This window comes from Bos indicus x Bos taurus, chromosome 22 (assembly GCF_003369695.1).
Source record: "Bos indicus x Bos taurus breed Angus x Brahman F1 hybrid chromosome 22, Bos_hybrid_MaternalHap_v2.0, whole genome shotgun sequence".
Lineage (NCBI taxonomy): Eukaryota > Metazoa > Chordata > Mammalia > Artiodactyla > Bovidae > Bos > Bos indicus x Bos taurus.
Genome location: NC_040097.1, coordinates 59,120,121 through 59,140,398, shown reverse-complemented (window position 1 = coordinate 59,140,398; position 20,278 = coordinate 59,120,121). Strand labels below are relative to the sequence as shown.

The 20,278-nt window shown below is 42.2% G+C and overlaps 1 protein-coding gene across 5 annotated transcripts in view; it reads right to left on the bottom strand.

The window, feature by feature from the left end:
• NEK10 (NIMA related kinase 10) overlaps positions 1-20,278 on the bottom strand; it is a 259,600-nt gene that overhangs the window by 160,013 nt on the left and 79,309 nt on the right. For all 5 annotated transcript variants that reach the window (XR_003507765.1, XM_027522840.1, XM_027522842.1 and 2 more), the window contains 6 exons: positions 19,929-20,015; positions 14,744-14,968; positions 11,797-11,936; positions 10,871-10,932; positions 8,897-8,974; positions 7,011-7,075 (listed from right to left, as the gene is read on the bottom strand). Coding sequence is in view for 4 of the 5 variants with exons in the window: in XM_027522840.1 (XP_027378641.1) it covers positions 7,011-7,075; positions 8,897-8,974; positions 10,871-10,932; positions 11,797-11,936; positions 14,744-14,968; positions 19,929-20,015 (657 nt within the window). In the remaining variant the exon portion in view is untranslated. The remainder of the gene's footprint in view (positions 1-7,010; positions 7,076-8,896; positions 8,975-10,870; positions 10,933-11,796; positions 11,937-14,743; positions 14,969-19,928; positions 20,016-20,278) is intronic.

Below are 20,278 nucleotides of genomic sequence, written 5' to 3'. Positions count from 1 at the left end.
TAGGTTACCTCTTTGCACTGGTGGTCAAAGTATTGGAGCTTCAGCTTCAGCATCAATCTTCCAATGAATATTCAGGGTTGATTTCCTTTAAGATTGGCTGGTATGATCTCCTTGCAGTCCAAGGGACTCTCAAGAGTCTACTCCAGCATCACAATTTGAAATCATCAGTTCTTTGGCGCTCAGCCTCCTTTATGATCCAACTCTCACATCCACAACTACTGGAAAAATCATGGCTTTGACTATATGGACCTTTGTCAGCAAAGTGATGTCTCAGATTTTTAATATGCTGTCTAGGTTTGTCATAACTTTCCTTCCAAGGAGAAAGTATCTTTTAATTTCGTGCCTGCAGTCACCATCCGCAGTGATTTTGGAGTCCAAGATAATAAAATCTGCCACTGCTTCCACTTTTTCCCCATTGATTTGCCATGAAGTGATATGACCAGACACCATGATCTTAGATTTTTAAATGTTGAGTTTTAAGCCAGCTTTTTCACTCTCCTCTTTCACTTTCATCAAGAAGCTCTTTAGTTCTTCACTTTCTGCCATTAGAGAGATATCTTCTGTGTATCTGAGCTTGCTGATATTTCTCTCAGCAATCTTGATTCCAGCTTGTGTCTCATCCAGCCTGGTATTTCACATGATGTACTTTGTATATAAGTTAAATAAGCAAGGTGACAATATACAGCCCTGACGTACTCCTTTCTCAATTTTGAACCGGTCCATTGTTCCATATTCAGTTCTACCTCTTGCTTCTTGATCTGCATACAGGTTTCTCAGGTGACAGGTAAGGTGGTCTGGTATTTCCATCTCTTTAACAATTTTCCACAGTTTTCTGTGATTCACAGAGTCAAAGCTTTTAAGGTAGTCAATGAGGCAGAAGTAGATGGTTTACTGGAACTCCCTTGCTTTTTCCATGATCCAGTGAATGCTGGCAAATTGATCTCTAGTTCCTCTGCCTCTTCAAAACCCAGTTTGTATATGTGGAAGTTCTCAGTTCACATATTGCTAAAGCCTAGCTTGAAGGATTTTGAGAATAACCTTCCTAGCATGTGAAATGAGTATAACTGTCTGGTAATTTGAACATTTTTTGGCATTGCCATTCTTTGGGATTAGAATGAAATCCAACCTTTTCCACTGCTGTGGCCACTGCTGAGTTTTCCAAATTTGCTGATATATCGAGTGCAGCACTTTAACAGCATCATATGTTAGGCTTTGAAATAGCTCAGCTGGAATTCTATCACCTACACTAGCTTTGTTCGTAGTAATGCTTCCTAAGGCCCACTTGACTTTACATCCCAGGATGTTTGGCTTTAGGTGAGTGACCATGCCATCATGGTTAAGACCTTTCTTGTATAATTCATCTGTGTATTCTTGCCACCTCTTCTTAATCTCTTCTGATTGTTAGGTCCTTACTGTTCCTGTCCTTATTATGCCCATCTGTGCATGAAATTTTCCTTTGATATCTTTCATTTTCTTGAAGAGATCTCTGGTCTTACCCATTCTATTGTTTTCATCTATTTCTTTGCATTGTTCTTTAAGAAGCTCTTCTTATCTCTCCTTGCTATTCTCTGGAACTCTGCATTCAGCTGGGTATATCTTTCCCTTTCTCCCTTACCTTTCACATCTCTTCTTTCCTTGGCTATTTGTAAAGCCTCCTCACACAGTCACTTTGCCTTCTTGCACTTCTTTTTCTTTAGGATGCTTTTGGTTACTGCCTCCTGTACAGTTTTACAAACCTCCATCCATAGTTTTTCAGGTACTCTGTCTACCAGATCTATTCCCTTGAATCTATGCATCATCTCCACTGTATAATAATAAGGGATTTGATTTAGGTCGTACCTGAATGGCCTTGTAGTTTTCCCTACTTTCTTCAATTTAAGGCTGAATTTTACAATATGGATTCATGACGTGAGTCACAGTCAGCTCCAGGTCTTGTTTTTACTGACTGTATAGGGCTTCTCTATCTTGGGCTGCAGAGAACATAATCTGTTTTTGGTACTGACCATCTGGTGATTTACGGCCTTGAAATAAAAGGTTATAATGAATAAATATATATAATAGAATAATAATAATGAATAATGGTGACCACAGCCATGAAATTAAAAGATGCTTGTTCCTTGGAAGGAAAGCTATGGCAAACCTAGACAACATAATAAAAAGCAGAGATATCACTTTGCCAACAAAGGTCCATATAATCAAAGCTATGATTTTCCCAGTAGTCATGTAGGGATGTGAGAGTTGGACCATAAGGAATGCTGAACATTGAAGAATTGATGCTTTTGAATTGTGGCACTGGAGAAAACTCTTGAGAGTCCCTTGGACAACAAGATCAAACCAGTCAATCTTAAAGGAAATCAACCTTGAATATTTAGAAGACTGGTGCTAAAGCTGAAGCTCCAATACTTTGATCACTTGATGTGAAGATCCAACTCACTGGAAAAGACCTTGATACTGGGAAAGACTGAGGGCAGGAAGAGAAGTGGGCGACAGAGGATGAGAAGTTTGGGTGGCATCATCAAAACAATGATGGGAGGGAGGGAACACAGCTCTGCCCATCAACAGATTTTTGGATTAAAGATATACTGAGCATGGCCCCACCCATCAGAACAAGACCCAGTTTCCCCCACAGTCAGTATCTCCCGTCAGGAAGTTTCCATAAGCCTCTTATACTTATCCTTCAGAGGGCAGACAGAATGAAAACCACAATCACAGAAAACTAATCAAACTGATCACATGGACCACAGCCTTGTCTAACTCAGTGAAACTATGAGCCATGCCATGTAGGGTCACCCAAGATGGACGGGTCATGGTAGAGAGTTCTGACAAAATGTGGTCCACTGGAGAAGGGAATGGCAAACCACTTCAGTATTCTTCCCTTGAGAACCCCATGGACGGTATGAAAAGGCAAAAAGATAGGGAACTGAAAGATAAACTCCTCAGGTCTGTAGGTGCCCAATAAGCTACTTGAAAAGAGTGGAGAAATAACCCCAGAACGAATGAAGAGACAGAGCCAAAGCAAAAACAACACCCAGTTATGGATGTGACTGGTGATGGAAGTAAACTCCAATGCTGTAAAGAGCAATAATGCATAGGAACCTGGAATGTTAGGGCCATGAATCAAGGTAAATTGGAAGTGGTCAAACAGGAGACGGCAAGAGTGAACACTGACATTTTAGGAATCAGTGAACTAAAATGGACTGGAGTGGGCAAATTTAACTCAGATGACCATTATATCTACTACTGTGGGCAAAAATCCCTTAGAAGAAATGAAGTAGCCCTCATAGTCAACAAAAGAGTCCAAAATGCAGTACTTGGGTGCAACCTCAAAAATGACAGAATTATCTCTGTTCATTTCGAAGGCAAACCAATCAATATCACAGTAATCCAAGTCTATGCCCCAGCTAGTAATGCTGAAGAAGTTGAAGTTGAATGGTTCTATGAAGACCTACAAGACCTTCTAGAACTAACACCCAAAAAGGATGTCCTTTTCATCATAGGGGACTGGAATGCAAATGTGGGAAGTCAAGAGATACCTAGAGTAACAGGCAAGTTTGGCCTTGGATTAAAAAATGAAGCAGGGAAAAGGCTAACAGAGTTTTGCCAAGAGACTGCACTGGTCATACCAAACACCCTCTTCCAACAACGCAAGAGAAGACTCTACACATGGACATAATCAGATGGTCAATACTGAAATCAGACTGATTATATTCTTTGTAGCCAAAGAGGGAGAAGCTCAATATAGTCAGCAAAAACAAGGCCAGGAGCTGACTGTGGCTCAGATCATGAACTCCTTATTGCCAAATTCAGACTTTAAATTGAGGAAAGCAAGGAAAACCACTACGACCTAAATCAAATCCCTTACAATTATACAGTGGAAGTGAGAAATAGATTCAAGGGATTAGATCTGACAGACAGAGTGCCTGAAAAACTATGGATGGAGGTTCATGACATTGTACAGGAGGCAGGGATCAAGACCATCCCCAAGAAAAAGAAATACAAAAAGGCAAAATGGTTGACTGAGGAGGCCTTACAAATAGCTGAGAAAAGAAGATAAGCTAAAGGCAAAGGAGAAAAGGAAAGATATAAGCATCTGAATGCAGAGTTCCAAAGAATAGCAAGGAGAGATAAGAAAGCCTTCCTCAGTGATCAGTGCAAAGAAATAGAGGAGAACTATAGAATAAGGAAGACTAGAGATCTCTTCAAAAAAATCAGAGATACCAAGGGAACATTTCATGAAAAGATGGGCACAATAAAGGACAGAAATGGTATGGACCTAACAGAAGCATAAAATATTAAGAAGTGGTGGCAAAAATACACAGAAGAACTATACAAAAAATATCCTCATGACCCAGATAACCATTATGGTGTGATCACTCACCCAGAGTCACACATCCTGGAATGTAAAGTCAAGTGGGCCTTAGGAAGCATCACTACAAACAAAGCTAGTGGAGGTGATGGAATTCCAGGTGAGCTATTTCAAATCCTAAAAGATGATGCTATGAAAGTGCTGCATTCAGTATGTCAGCAAATCTGGAAAACTCAGCAGTGGCCACAGGACTGGAAAATGTCAGCTTTCATTCCAATCCCAAAGAAAGAAAATGCCAAAGAATGTTCAAACTACTGCACAATTGCACTCATCTCACATGCTAGTAAAGTAATGCTCAAAATTCTCCAAGCCAGGCTTCAACAGTATGTGAACCACAAACTTTCAGATGTTCAAGCTGGTTTTAGAAAAGGCAGAGGAACCAGAGATCAGATTGCCAACATCCGTTGGATCATCAAAAAAGCAAGAGAGTTTCCAGAAAAACATCTACTTCTGCTTTATTGACTATGCCAAAGCTTTTGACTGTGTGGATAACAACAAGCTGTGGAAAATTCTTAAAGAGATAGCAATACCAGACCAGACCATCTTACCCACTTCCTGAGAAATCTGTGTGCAGGTCAAGAAGCGACAGTTAGAACTGGACATGGAACAACAGACTGGGTCCAAATTGGGAAAGGGGTATGTCAAGGCTGTATATTGTCACCCTGCTTATTTAACTTTTATGCAGAGGACATCATGCAAATGCCAGCTGAATGAAACACAAGCTGCAATCAAGACTGCCAGGAGAAATATCAGTAACCTCAGATACGCACATGACACCACCCTTACGGCAGAAAGTGAGGAAGAACTAAAGAGCCTCTTGATGAAAGTGAAAGAGAGAATGAAAAAGTTGGCCTAAAACAACATTCAGAAAACTAAGATTATGACATCCAGTCCTATCACTTCATGGCAAATAGATGGGGAAACAATGGAAACAGTGTCAGACTTTGTTTTGGGGGCTCTAAAATCACTGCAGATGGTGACTGCAGCCATGAAATAAAAAAACACTTTCTCCTTGGAAGAAAAGCTATGACCAACCTAGACAGCATATTTAAAAGCAGGGACATTACTTTGCCAACAAGGTCCATCTAGTCAAAGCTATGAAATACATACATTTCCAGTAGTCATATATGGATGTGAGCTTTGGATTATAAGGAAAGCTGAGCACCAAAGAATTGATGCTTTTGAACTGTGGTGTTGAAGAAGACTCTTGAGAGTCCCTTGGACTGCAAGGAGATCAAACCAGTCCATCCTAAAGGAAATTAGTCCTGAATATTCATTGGAAGGACTGATGTTGAAGCTGAAACTCCAATACTGTGGCCACATGATGTGAAGAGCTGACTCATTGGAAAATCCCCTGATGCTGGGAAAGACTGAAGGCAGGAGAAGGGGAAAGATTGAAGGCAGGAGGAGAAGGGGATGACAGAGGATGAGATGCTTGGATGGCATCACTGTCTCGATGTACATGAGTCTGAGCAAGCTCTGGGAATTGATGATGGACAGCGAAGCCTGGCATGCTGCAGTCCATGGGGTCACAAAGAGTTGGATACAACTGAGCAACTAAACTGAAATTGACACAATGGACGTGAGTTTGTGCAATTCCAGGAGATAGTAGAGGACTGGGAAGCCTGGCATGCTGCAGTTCATGGGGTCACCTAGAGTCAGACATGACTTACTGACTGAATAACAACAATGAATAACTAATATTTCCTTTTTTCCCCTAAATGTAAGTGTCATGTAGAAACAAAGTAAAAACACAAAATGTCCCATTCTGAACAAAAGATGTTCAATTAACTCAGGGTTTTATTTCCATTCTGGTTTATAAGAACCTGGGCCTTTGATTTGGCGAACCTGCCACCTCTATGACGCACAGACCACACCTGTGGGTGACCACTGTCTGCTTCCCGAGGTGGTGGCTTTTCTGTCATGCTCGCCACACAGCCTGGTGATCCAGGAACATCCAGCTTCCTACCCTACAAATGAATTCCTATCCTGTGAAGAGCATCCAGATAAGTATTTTCTTCTCTATTGATTAAAAGGCAGTGCTTAGGACTTCCCTGGGGGTCCAGTGCTTGGGAGTCCACCTGCCAATGTGGCGCCCTTGGCTTTGATCCCTGGTCAGGAAGGATCCGACATACTACGGGGCAACGAAGCCCAAGGACCCCCACTCCTGAACGCGTGCTCCAGAGCCTGTACTCTGCAACAAGAGAGCAGTCCCTGCTCCCCTCAACTAGAGAAAGCCTGTGCGCAGCAACAAAGACCCAGCACAGCCACAATTTTTTAAAAAAGGAAATGTCTAGATCAACTTCGGACATTTCTGAAGGGGCAAAAACAAGCACATGTTTTTATTTCATCACTTTAAAAGTTAATGTCTTAAAAAAGAGAGAAAAACTAAACACTGCAGCAGTCACAGGTAATGAAAAGAGGTGTACTGATTTGATTCATGTGCTTCCTCGTCACTCTGCAAACTTTTGGTGTTAAGATATCATTTAGGGCTGACTTGCTTTATCTGTGGATTTTAAGAAATCTGAGGACACATGTTTTGCATTTTGACTTTTTCTTTTCTTACTGTTTGCATACAAAGTAGGCCTGTGAAAACAGTTGAACCTAAAGATCACAGGTCACCCGAATTTCTCTAAGCTCATACCTTTTAAACAGTGGTCTGTTTCTTTCCATACTGAAGAGAAACCTCAAGGCTCTGAATGCGTAACACTGGAAAATAGAAGGATATGTGATTCTCAAATGGTAGCTCAAGGAAGTAAAACGTTTTCAGGATAGAATGATCACGAAGCGGACACTAACGTGGCTGTACAGTGAGCGTGGCTGGTGGCTGCTGGAGCCACAGCTCGTAACTGAAAACAGGGGACAGAAACACCAGAGTTCTTGTGTTTAAAAAGCATTTGCCCTGTGGAAGGCTTGCAGTCTGGGCCTTGTTTGATTCGGTGCCTGTCGTTAGTTCCTTTCTAGAACGTACAAAAGGAGCACAGAGACAAGAAATAAAACTCCTGTGCCGAGAAAACCAAATGGCACAAGACTTCCAGGAGCTCGAGGTTTATTTTGTTTCTAGCCTGCTACATATGCCTCAATATTTATATAGTTTTCGTGAGAAAATAAACCCTAGAAATGATGGCATATAAAAATATCCACAGGCACAGTGGACTCCAACTTGACAAATTGGTTTCTTGAGTAAAGTCTAAGGCAGTCCCCAGATAGAACCATCTACAGTCACTCCCGAGAACACTCAGAAGAGGCCTGTGAGGGTTCACCAGAGAAAAATAAACACTGGAAATTCTGCAGTGCTGAGAAAAGAGAGCAAGAGAGCCCTGGGCCTGCAGCTATACCTGTACCCGAGGCCACCACAAAGGTGACTAGCGTCTGCTGAATTCAAGTCTGGAATCATCTCATAAAATCAGTGACCTAAATATAGAAGGGTCGCAAACAAAACGGCCTGGGAAAGTCAGGCAGATAACAAGACGACACAAAGGAGCCTGGTGAGAAAGCAAGCGGCTATGAGAAGTGGGGAACCTGTGTGTGTCTTGGGAGAATTTCTGTAAAAATTCTTTAAAACCCTCTGATGACCTAACAGGCTGCACGTCCGGTAAAGGGTGGACTTGTCCTGTTCTGGCACAAGGTCAGGCCTCTGTGCTCCCTGAGAGGCAGTCATCCCCACACCTGTGTGTTCTCAGTGGCAGCTCTGTCTGCCAGCCCACAGACACCACCACAAATTCTCTGAGGGTCTGACGATCATTCTGGGTGAGAGCCCTGAAGTCAGCTTGAAGGCAAACGTCATATTTTACTTCCTTTTCTAATGACTTGAAAAAAGGGATGAGCTTCAACAGCTGCAAAGGCTTCCTCTGACTCTGATTTTATTATTCCAGTGTCTCGGGGAACACTTGCCCTCTGGTGTGCCATATAAGATCCTGCAGAATGAGACCCCTTCTTACCCACCAGGCCCCCTCTCCCAAGGCACTCCCCCTCCTCCTTCACCCCCACACACCTGCCCTAAGCAAAGCACGCTCTAAGCCGCCAGGCCTTCGAGCTGTGTCCATGCTGTTCTCTGTGTATGCTCATCCGCTCTGGAGTAGGAGCCATGCGTGTCCACTCCACCCCTTCACTCACCCAACCAGCACCTTCTCATCTATTGAGATCCATTTTACAAGTCTGCCTTTGTAAAGGAGAAAGGCTAGTGACTGCGCTCCATGCTTAAATACAGCACATAATTTCCCACCCCACCCCCCGCCTTTTTTTTGCTGATATACAGGCAATATTTTTAAAACATAGAACTTATGGATAAGCAAAAAAATATCTAAATAAAATCACCTATCTCCCTATGGAGAAACTACTATTAAATCTTTTACACTGTTTTGACAGCATTTCTTTCCATTCCAGCCTCTCTCACCAGGTATTTTTCCCTCACGGTCAGTACAGGGGACCAGTGCTAACCTACAAGTTCTAAAAATCATACCTCCTATTATCAAAATTTCCCCAGATTCCAGTAACTTGATATTAAAGAATAATAGATACGTTTATTACCTGTAATAGATTAGTTTTTGCTGCATTCTTTTGTTTGTTTGGTAAAATTAATTTTGCTATTGTATATATACCATTTTCCTGGAAGAATAAAGATGCCATGTTATCAGTGAGCAAGAAGAAAAGAACAACTTTAAAACATTAAACAAGAACTGTTAGTATAATTTTGGAACCATGAGTAAATTTTATAGGATAATACTAAAGATGTTAATGTCATGTGTTTAAACATCAAAGGGTATAACCACATCTTAAAATTTCAACTGTCATTAAAGATGATAACAAAGTACATCAATTAAAAGTGATTTAAATACTTTAAAAACAAAGAGTAGGAACCAAAATGTGAGCAGAGTTAAGGGACCCAAGTATCTCTATATTTCGCATTTTAAATATAAAATTATAAAATACAATTATAATATATAAAATATTTCTCCCTTTATTGTTTTGTTAATTAAACAATACATGGAGATAAATGAGTATAGAAAAGAGAAAATTAAGAGAAAATATATTTTTAAAAATGAATGCTATTTGTATAAACAATTAACATCTTTCTAGACTTATTCTAATACAAATATACACATGGAGAAGTGAACAAAATGTACTGCCTTACCGGTACTTTTGTATTATCTATTAAATACATAATTTACTAAATTCTCTACGTGGACATTTATAACTGTGCAGAGTTTTACTGCCTTACTGCATTCAGTCTTTTATAAAATAATCTATTTTTAACTGGAGGATAACTGCTTTACAATACTGTTGTAAATATTGTATTGTTGGTTTCTGCCATACATCAACATGAATCAGCCATAGGTATACACATGTCCCCTCTCTCTTGAAGCTCCCTCCCCGCTCCCACCCCATCGCACCCCTCCAGGTTGTCACAGAGGTTGTCTGCACTCCCTGCATGATACAGCAAATTCCCACTGGCTACCTATTTTACATATGGTAATGTATGTTTCCATGGCACTCTTTCAGCTTGTCCCTCCCTCTCTGTCCCCCACTGGGTCCACAAAGTCCGTTCTCTGTGTCTGCATCTCCATTGCTGCCCTGCAGATAGGTTTATCAGTACCATCTTTCTATATTCCATATATATGTGTTAATATACGATATTTGTTTTTCTCTTTCTGACTTACTAGCTATTATGTGAATTAGTCTTATGGTTTCCTTGTTTTATACGTGACAAAGTCAAAGCTTAGGCGGAACACTTTTCCAGAGGCCAAGCCAGCAAGTTAACAGTAATGGGACTGAGCTTCCCCCTGCCTCACCAGCCACCCTGACCTGCTGAACTCCTCAGGGACTCTCATCACTGCTGACCTGATCCTTACTAACATTATGAATTTATATATTTTTAAGTTGATGTATTGACCCCCCAAAAAAAATGTTTCCTCTGTAAAATCCAACAAACAGGAAGTAACTTTTATAACAGAAACACATTACAGGGTTGTATACAAATGTGTGTATTTATACACACACACACATACATATGACTCTATATGTAGTAAGTTGGTTACTGAATGATGCTGTGTGTGCTTTGTGAAATTAGTCCCTCAGCAATAAATATTTTTGTTTGCTGTGTTTCATCCATATGACCCCCCCATCCCACTACTGGGCATATACCCTAAATAACTTGACGTCCTCTTGGCTCATGGCATCCTGTGTGCCCCAAATTAAAGCAGTTCAGGATAGCTGTTTTAAAAAGGATAAAGAGAATGGAATAAACTGCATATAATATAAGAAATAAACACCATCAGTCAACTACATGGCAGTTCTCTGAAAGCTAAGTGAGTTAACAGGGGAAGGACAAGAATATAAAATGGAATCCTGCATGTTAGATAAGATATTACAATATTTTAAGACCACATTGCTGGGACCACAGAGGCCATGATCTGGGATACCGGGCCACCTGCAGGGGGCTCCCTGCACGGCGGCGTGGCCCGGCACCCCCTCCGCCCGCCCCCCCCACAACCACCCTCTCACCTGCACCACCTGGTGGGCATTGCTGTCGTCCAGCACCAGCTCCGTGAGGGCCGCACAGCAGGCTGCAATGAAAACCACCAAACACCGAGTCTTTCGTGCCCACGGCTGCACTTGCATGGTTACACCTCTGCCTCAGAGAACTTCACTGGCAGGGTCATTCCTCAAAAAACACTAATTTTCTGGGCCTTCCCTGGTGGACCAGTGACCAAGACTCCACATTCCCATTGTAGAGGGCCCAGGTTTAAGCCCTGGCCAGGGAGCTACATCCTACATGATGCAACTAAAAACCCCGCATGCCGAAATGAAAATCAAAGATTCCGTGTGCTGCAGCAAAGACCTCATGCACCCAAATAAAGAAGTAATTTTTTAAAAGAGTTGGTTTTAAAACAAACACTGATTTCCCCTCTGGTACATCTCTGGGGAAAGGCAGCCGAGCTGTGCTGGCCGGTGTCTGTCTTCTCCGTGTAACCCAAGTGTGCGCCCACCCCAGGCCTCCTGTGTGCTGGGGGAGGCGGGCAGGCACCGTCCGCCCTGAGCCCAGCACAGGCCCTCATGGAGCAGGTGCATAGTGCACATCCACGATGGTGGACAAATAGTGCACACTTTAAATACACTATACAAAGTAACCTTTACAGTCTGAGCATGAACTGTTTCAGAGGGCTGATACACTAGGGCATGGAACTTGTAAGAAGAAGGGGCCAGGAATCCAACTCCTGGTTGTGCACCTGTCCAGAACACAAAGTCTGGGGTGTCGTTAACCTGCAGTTCCAACACTGGTACCAAGAAGTTTCAAGCATCCACATGAATTTAACTTCACAGTTTTTATAGTTATAAATTGGGCCTAATTAATATTATCCTTATAATCTTAGAATAATATAAAGTTAAACAGTATCAAATAATAAAACATAATAATGTGATATAAATACCTGCTTGAAGAGAGAAAGTATTTTCTTGTATTTCCCGAGGGCTTAAATCTTCTGACAAATGAAGCTGCTGGATTCGGCCAGCCGCATTGGCACTAGACAGGCTTCCAATGGAGGAACGATCAGAAACAAAATTTCTGTCTCTGAAAAAGAAAAGTCAATGCACAGGCCGATTTACCAATGGCAGTTCACGGTCAATGCTTTCTGGTTTCCATTTGAGAAATCTTGCCTCTCCCAGATCATCAAGTTTTCTCCTATCTTATCTTTATTGTTTGACCTTCCAAACTACCCAGACATGATTTTTGTGTACGGTGTGATGTAGGAGTCATCTCTCTCTGTTGCATTCAGCCGCCTCTGTTTTGAACTCTTTTCCTCTGCCATTTACTTGAATACATTTCGGTCTTCATCATTCTGCGGTTTGTCTTTTTCCATTAAATGTCAGTCTTCTTTTATCTTAGGGAAGTTCTCTTCTATTAGGTCACTGAGGCTTTGCAAAATTTCCCTTGGTTTCATTCTTTACCTTAGGGATGTTAATTACCCACATGTTCCGCGGCCATATGCTTCATTTTCCAGCTGCTCTCGCTCCCTCGTCCCCTTCCCTTGTGCCATGTGTAATGTCATCAGGCACGCCCTTCCTTTCACTGACTCCACGTTCTTCCTTGTCCTGGGTTTGTGCATTAAGTCCTCATCTCTCCCAGCTGCACAGTCATCCTGCTCCTTTGTACTGTTCTATCACCTCATCTTCAATTTCATTTCATAAACTTCACGGTCTGTTCAGTCTAACAAAACAAAGCATTGGATTTTCTATTTACTTGGTGTAACACCTTCCACAGCAGATTATTTATCTGTCTTTATTTGCTTTGCTGCCTTTTGTTTTACATGATTGCCCAGAGTTGTTTTTTGTTTGTTTTTTCATATTTATTTGTCATGACAGCAGCTCCACCTAGATTTCTATATGCCCAAATATAACGTGGATGGAGTCTCCCCGGCCTCCCTCCTGAGTCACCCAGGCCCTCTGTCCTTCCTTTGGGGAGCACAGGGAAGACAGTGGAGCCAGGTCTAGGGATAGTCACCATCAGTGATCTTCAATTATGATAAAACTTGAATGTCAGGGACCACTCTGCCTGATCAAGAGCACAGAGCCTTTTAGTTACTGCCTCTGAGTTTGGGACTGCAGGTGGATGGGCATGACTAGATCTCACGACACAGCCTGTTCATACTCCAGCCAGCAGACAACCTGGCAGCCTCATACCAGCTCCAGGCAGCCAAGCTCTGAAAGGATACTGTTTACCCAGCTGGGGTCATAATTCTCCCAGAGCACTGAGTAATGTTTAACACAGAAGAAGTGTTGACATAAAGCATCTTTCCAGGGAAGAGATTTCTAACATTGTACCACAGAAGTGGACTGGGAAAATTACTTTTTTTAGATGTAAAAGAACCCTTCTCTATCAAGAATAGTTATGGCTTGAACAAAATAGGGAAATAGTGCCTTATATTAAACTCAGTTCTGTGCAGGCACTGTCCTTGAAATATTGCTTAACTATTATATAATTTAATTTTATCATCAAGAAAATAGCTCCTCTCCAAGAGGCCTCCCCACAGCTACTGTAATAACTATCATGGAACAAAAATCACCACCACCACCACCACCATCATCCTACAGACTCAAGCGGGGAAAAATCATCTGCAACCAGAGTTACTCTGACTATTAGGCTAACCCATCATGCCACATTACTAATGAAAGATTTATAATTTAAACTTTAAAGTATTTGAGATTTTTGTGTGATATTCATGAAAACAAGAAGGTTGTCAACAGTCTACACATCTTTTCCTTGGTTTTGGTAAGGACAGAAATTGTTGAGAAAGCTACTGCTCAGATCTCTAGCCTATTCTTACACTTTGGAAAGTTCCCTCAGAGAATGGAAGTGATGACACACGGCTCCACAATATCAAGTTACAAGGCACAATAAGCACAAAGTCTGAATGACGTTGATTTGATAGCATGTTATATTAAAATTGATGTTACTCTTTTATTAGAATGAGCTTTATTTACATACTACAGATAAGTGTGATCTTTTTCTAGGCAGATATAAAATCCTTTTCACCTTTAATTCAGCATCTAGAGGGGTGAATTATGCTTTATAATAATTTTAGGTAATAGAATCCTCCCACTAATGGTACCAATAGATGTTGTTATTCAATACTTCAATGTGCTTAATACACATAATATCTACCTACTATCTGTTGTTACTGTTATAATTTTTGCAATAAGAGAATTTCAGTTTGCAACTCTTTTAACAAACCATTCCTTCCCCAGATTCATGGCTCTGAACATCACTGAATTCTGTCTTTAAAAGAGAGACAGCAAGGTGTTAACATAGCTCAGAGCACTGCTGTGGAGATTAGAGAGACAAGAGGAGCAACTGGACCAGGGTCAGTAACATGCAATCATTTGATGGACAGTATTTTCTCCTGTTTCAGCTAAGGATTATACACCTGCTCCTGTCATGCAGGCTTTGCCTTCTCTTTATAGATGAGTGACATATATGCACACACAGACATTTCAGTAAAACAGTAGTAACTAGTGTACTTGTTGGGATTACAATATGCATATACTGATTCAAGAAGGGTGGCCAGACAAATGTTTTCTTGGGTTTCTATTCAGCCCACATTTGCAGAGTGAAGGCCTCCTTTACCCCTGGCACTAGCCTGGAGACTGGTGATGCAAAGATAAACATGTCAGGGCTCCCCCCAACCAAGAAGCTAAAAAGACAAATGCTCCCAACATTGACGAAGAGCCTGTTTACTACAAGTAAAAATGACTGCAGAAGAAAAATGACCAAAGAGCAGAGGGGAGCTAGCAGAGCACATGCCCACCCTGCCTTTAAGCGGCTGAGACCCCAGCCTTCATCAACCAGGGTAGAACAAGTGAAAGGCCTCCCTGACTCACCCTCGCAAAATATGAAGAAGTTGCTTGATGCCGCCCCAGATGCGGATTTCCACGCTGGTCTCTGGGTCCTCGCAAATCTGCACCAGAATCCAGACGACACTCCATAGCAGCTTCAGGTGGTCTGAGTGCAGCAGGCTGAGCAGGACAGGGACCCCCTCGTAGAGCTTCACCTGCTCTCTCACCTGGCGCTCGGCACAGAGCAGGCGCAGCAGCTCGGCTGTCAGCCTGCGATGGGGTGGGGGTCGGGGGTGGGGGGTTGCTCAGTGGGACCGGCCTGGCTTGGTTCACACTGAGCTGCTCACTTGCACAGACTGTGGCGCTAGCACACTCTACATCCTGGTCTGCACACGTTTCTGTAAAGGCTGGACCACAGCTAAGTGTTTGTAGCTCTGGAGGCCTTACAGTCTCTGTCACAACTACCCAGTCACACTGACATGGAAAAAGCAGCCACAGGCAACACACAAAAACCAACAGGCACAGCTGTGTGCCAATAAACCTTTATTTACAAAAACAGGCAGGGGGCCAAATTTCTCCTGCAGAAATTTACCCCTTTGTAACCACTTTTTAAGTCACATCTTCATGGTATCCCCACTGGTCTGGCTAAAAACCTACTAACCAGCAAATAGGCATCAAGTACATACAATGGGGACTGCACTGTGCTCAAGACCAAAGAAATATAAAAGCTCTTAGTCTTCAGAAACTTATCATGTGATTATAAAAATGAGACATTAGGGACTTCCCTCATGGTCCAGTGGTTAAGAATCCACCCTCCATTGCAGAGGGCATGGGTTCAATCCTTAGTCAGGAAACTAAGACCCACACGCTCAGGGCACCTAAGCCTGCATGCCACAACTAAGACCTAATGCAGCCAAATAAATAAATCTTTTTTTTAAAAAATGAGACATTAATACATAATGGCAAAAAACACTATGATCCAGGGAAATTAAATGCAAAGCGCTCAGGGAACACCTGGAGAATAAAAGATAATGATGGATAAGACATAAGGTTCAACTAATCTCTGAAACATTACGATGACAGACATTTCAGAGAACCATCCTATCCTCCAGGCTCACACTCCGAACACTCTCCCGGGATGGTGTCATTTATTCTTAAGGCCTCAGACCCTCTCTCTGCCCTACGTGGAGAGTTCATGCAAACATCACTCCCAACCTCTGGAGTTTCCAGCAAGCCACTGAGGTGCTCCACAGGCACTCACCCAACTATCTCTAGGCTCAAAGTCCTTATCCTCCTCCGCAGATCAGCCCTTCCTCTCATGTTCCTGATCTCCACAGCCTTTTCAATTTCCAAGCCAAAGATTGGGAATCCTCCAAGACCTGTCCCTGCAGTGGGGAACCTCCAGTGCCCCGGTTTCCGAGGCAAGCACTGGGGCTAATTCTTCTGTGAGTCTGGCAGTAGCCATCCCCACTGTCCCTCCATCCTCGTGATGTTCAACTATGCTCACGATACAAGCACCTCAGCCACCCACCTCTCCAACATTCCCATTCTTATCTGGACTCACAATTCTTTGTGTGTGTGCTAAGTCCCTTCAGTTGTGTCCAGTGCTTTGCAACCTTATGGATTGCAGCCCACCAGGCTTCTCTGTCCATGGGATTCTCCATGAATACTGAGGGCAAGAATACTGGAGTGGGTTGCCATGCCTTCCTCCAGGGGATCTTCCTGACCCAGGGATCGAACCTGCGTCTCTTATGTCTCCTGCATTCGCAGACGGGTTCTTTACCACTAGTGCCACCTGGGAAGCCCCCACAATTCCTTTACCTGAGCTAATTTCCATAGCTCCTCTCCCTCCCAAACTTTCATGCTCTGACATTCAGAAATATGTGCTTTGGTACACTGCGTTCTTCACCTTCTCAAACTTACTTCACCACACCTTCCCTCCTTGTTCTAAGTGAATCGCATTTTGTGGCTGAATCCCACACCCCTCACACTAAAATCAGAAGAAGGGTTCCCACGAAATCCATCCGATCATGCTTAAAATCTGTGAGTCTCCATGATGTTCATGATAAAAGCCACACTATTTAGCACAAACAGCCCATCAATGACCTAGTTAAAGGTGTCTCATCTGTAAAATATGGGAAGAAAGTTACCATTCAGATTAAACAAGTCAACACAGAGAAGTGCTTAGAGCAGGGCCTGGCCTGTAAAGGGCTGGCCAAAGTGAACTCTATTTCTAACTCATCACCATCTGCTGAACTATTTTTCTGCACCCCTTCCACACCCTGCTGCGGCTGCACCCACCCACACACGCTCATCTCTTCACATCACTGCACGCCTCCAGGGGGAGAATATTCTGTTCACTTGTCCCTTTTACTGCCCGGACAATTGCCCCTTCTTTTAGGAAACTTGGAATGACCTCTTGCTCCAATTGGAGGTGCCCTGCCCCCAGGGTATCTGTCCTGTGCCTTACCGACCACACCAACTACAACATTGGGGTAGAACTGAGGGCTCGTGTGTCTGACCCTCCCCTACGTTGTGCAACCCTGTCTCACTCACTTTTAGTTTTTCAATACCTGTGCAGGATCTATTAGGTAAATGGCAGATAACCAAATCTATACCAACCACTGCAGTTGGTAAAAGAGGGTTAAATTGGCTTAGAAGAAGAATTCAAGGGATTTACTATGAGTTAAATGTCAGTGCTTTATTGCCTGGGATTTCTATTAACTATTTTGTCTCCTTAGAATATTATGATTTTTTCAACTCAGTATCAAATGATACTCAACTAAGTATCAAATGACACAGGTTGCAACTTGATAACCTAACAGATATCTGGATAGAGTAAGTTTTTAGGGCAAAATGTAGTTCAAGTGAAAATGATTCATTTTACTTTAGATTCTGTTTTGGTCACGAAATAAGTCAGTAGCTATCTTGGTGTATTTTACTTGCCTTAAGCAAAATGGCTGTCTGAGGAGGCCTTACAAATAGCTGTGAAAAGACAGGAAGCGAAAAGCAAAGGAGAAAAGGAAAGATATACCCATTTGAATGCAGAGTTGTAAAGAACAGCAAGGAGAGAAAAGAAAGCCTTCCTCAGTGACCAATGCAAAGAAATAGAGGAAAACAATAGAATGGGAAAGACTAGAGATCTCGTCAAGAAAATTAGAGATACCAAGGGAACATTTCATGCAAAGATGGGCTCAATAAAGGACAGAAATGGCAGGGACCTAACAGAAGCAGAAGATATTAAGCAGAGGTGGCAAGAATACACAGAAGACCTGTACAAAAAAAGAGCTTTACGACCCAGATCATCACGATGGTGTGATCACTCACCTAGAGCCAGACATCCTGGAATGTGAAGTCAAGTGGGCCTTAGGAAGCATCACTACAAACAAAGCTAGTAGAGGTGATGGAATTCCAGTCGAGCTATTTCAAATCCTGAAAGGTGAGGCTGTGAAAGTGCTGCACTCAATATGCCAGCAAATATGGAAAACTCAGCAGTGGCCACAGGACTGGAAAAGGTCAGTTTTCATTCCAGTCCCAAAGAAAGGCAATGCCAAAGAATACTCAAACTACCGCACAATTGCCCTCATCTCACATGCTAGTAAAGTAATGCTCAAAATTCTCCAAGCCAGGCTTCAGCAGTATGTGAACCGTGAACTTCCAGACATTCAAGCTGGTTTTAGAAAAGGCAGAGGAACCAGAGATCAAATTGCCAACATCCGATGGATCATGGAAAAAGCAAGAGAGTTCCAGAAAAACATCTATTTCTGCTTTATTGACTATGCCAAAGCCTTTGACTGTGTGGATCACAACAAACTGTGGAAAATTATGAAAGAGATGGGAATACCAGACCACCTGATCTGTCCCCTGAGAAACCTATATGTAGTCAGGAAGCTACAGTTAGAACTGGACATGGAACAACAGGCTGGGTCCAAATAGGAAAAGGAGTACGTCAAGGCTGCATATTGTCACCCTGCTTATTTTAACTTATATGCAGAGTACATCATGAGAAATGCTGGGCTGGATGAAGCAGGAGCTGGAATCAAGATTGCTGGGAGAAATATCAATAACCTCAGATATGCAGATGACACCACCCTTATGGCAGAAAGTGGAGAACTAAAGAGCCTCTTGATGAAAGTGAAAGAGGAGAGTGAAAAAGTTGGGTTAAAGCTCAACATTCAGAAAACTAAGATTATGGCATCCGGTCCCATCACTTCATGGCAGATAGATGGGGAAACAGTGGAAACAGTGTCAGACTTTATTTTTCTGGGCTCCAAAATCACTGCAGATGGCGATTGCAGCCATGAAATTAAAAGACGCTTACTCCGTGGAAGGAAAGTTATGACCAACCTAGACAGCATAGTAAAAAGCAGAGATATTACTTTGTCAACAAAGGTCTGTCTAGTCAAGGCTATGGTTTTTCCAGTGGTCATGTATGGATGTGAGAGTTGGACTATAAAGAAAGCTGAGCACTGAAGAATTGATGCTTTTGAACTGTAGTGTTGGAAAAGACTCTTGAGAGGCCCTTGGACTGCAAGGAGATCCAACCAGTCCATCCTAAAGGAGATCAGTCCTGGGTGTTCTTTGGAAGGACTGATGTTGAGGTGTTGAGGCTGAAACTCCAATAATTTGGCCACCTGATGCAAAGAGCTGATTCATTGGAAAATACCCTGATGCTGGGAAAGATTGAGGGCAGGAGGATAAGGGGAAGACAGAGGATGAGATGGTTGGATGGCATCATCGACTCAATGAACATGGGTTTGGGTGGACTCCGGGAGTTGGTGATGGACAGGGAGGCCTGGCATGCTGCAGTTCATGGGGTCGCAAAGAGTCGGACAGGACTGAGCGACTGAACTGAACTGAAAGCAAAATTGATTTTAGGAATCTAATCATTTATTCAATACACAATCTGAAATTACTAAAAGTAGAGCCACCTTAGAGTTTCTTTCCTTAAGGAGATAGGATGTAAATAAATGTAATAAACAAAAGTATTAAAGATGCAATCATGTATTTATATATTTCTAATATATGACCAGTTCTAGAAGTGAGACAGGACTAGAGATAAACTGATATACCTCTTTACTATTTGTTACTTTATATATATTAAATAGAAAATAAATGCAAAGCTGACTCGTGATATTCAGTTAGCAATGTAACATGGCATAATTAGAATAATAACCATCATTTTCATCAAATATAAGACACAGCCATTTTCCTGTATTAGCAATCCTACCTTTTGGAAAGCAAGTCATATTCATGTAAAATCATCAGCAGATTTTCTACAATGTTGAGCTCACTTATCTTCTCCCTACACTCTGGACTAAAAATTGAAAAGTATTAGTAACTATGAGAAATGTCACATGTTTAATATCTTAGTCCTCATATTATCCCAGGAGGAGAAGCAAAATGCAATATGGCTCTATAGAGCGGGGCTACATTAAATGCCAACATTCAGTAAGTATTATACGTCATAAACTTAAATTTGTTCAGTAACAGTATGATGATTAACACAGTCCCCACTGGAGAGGGGGATTCATAGGGTGTTCACTAAAAAGCAGTGAGGAGCATTACTCACAATATCCA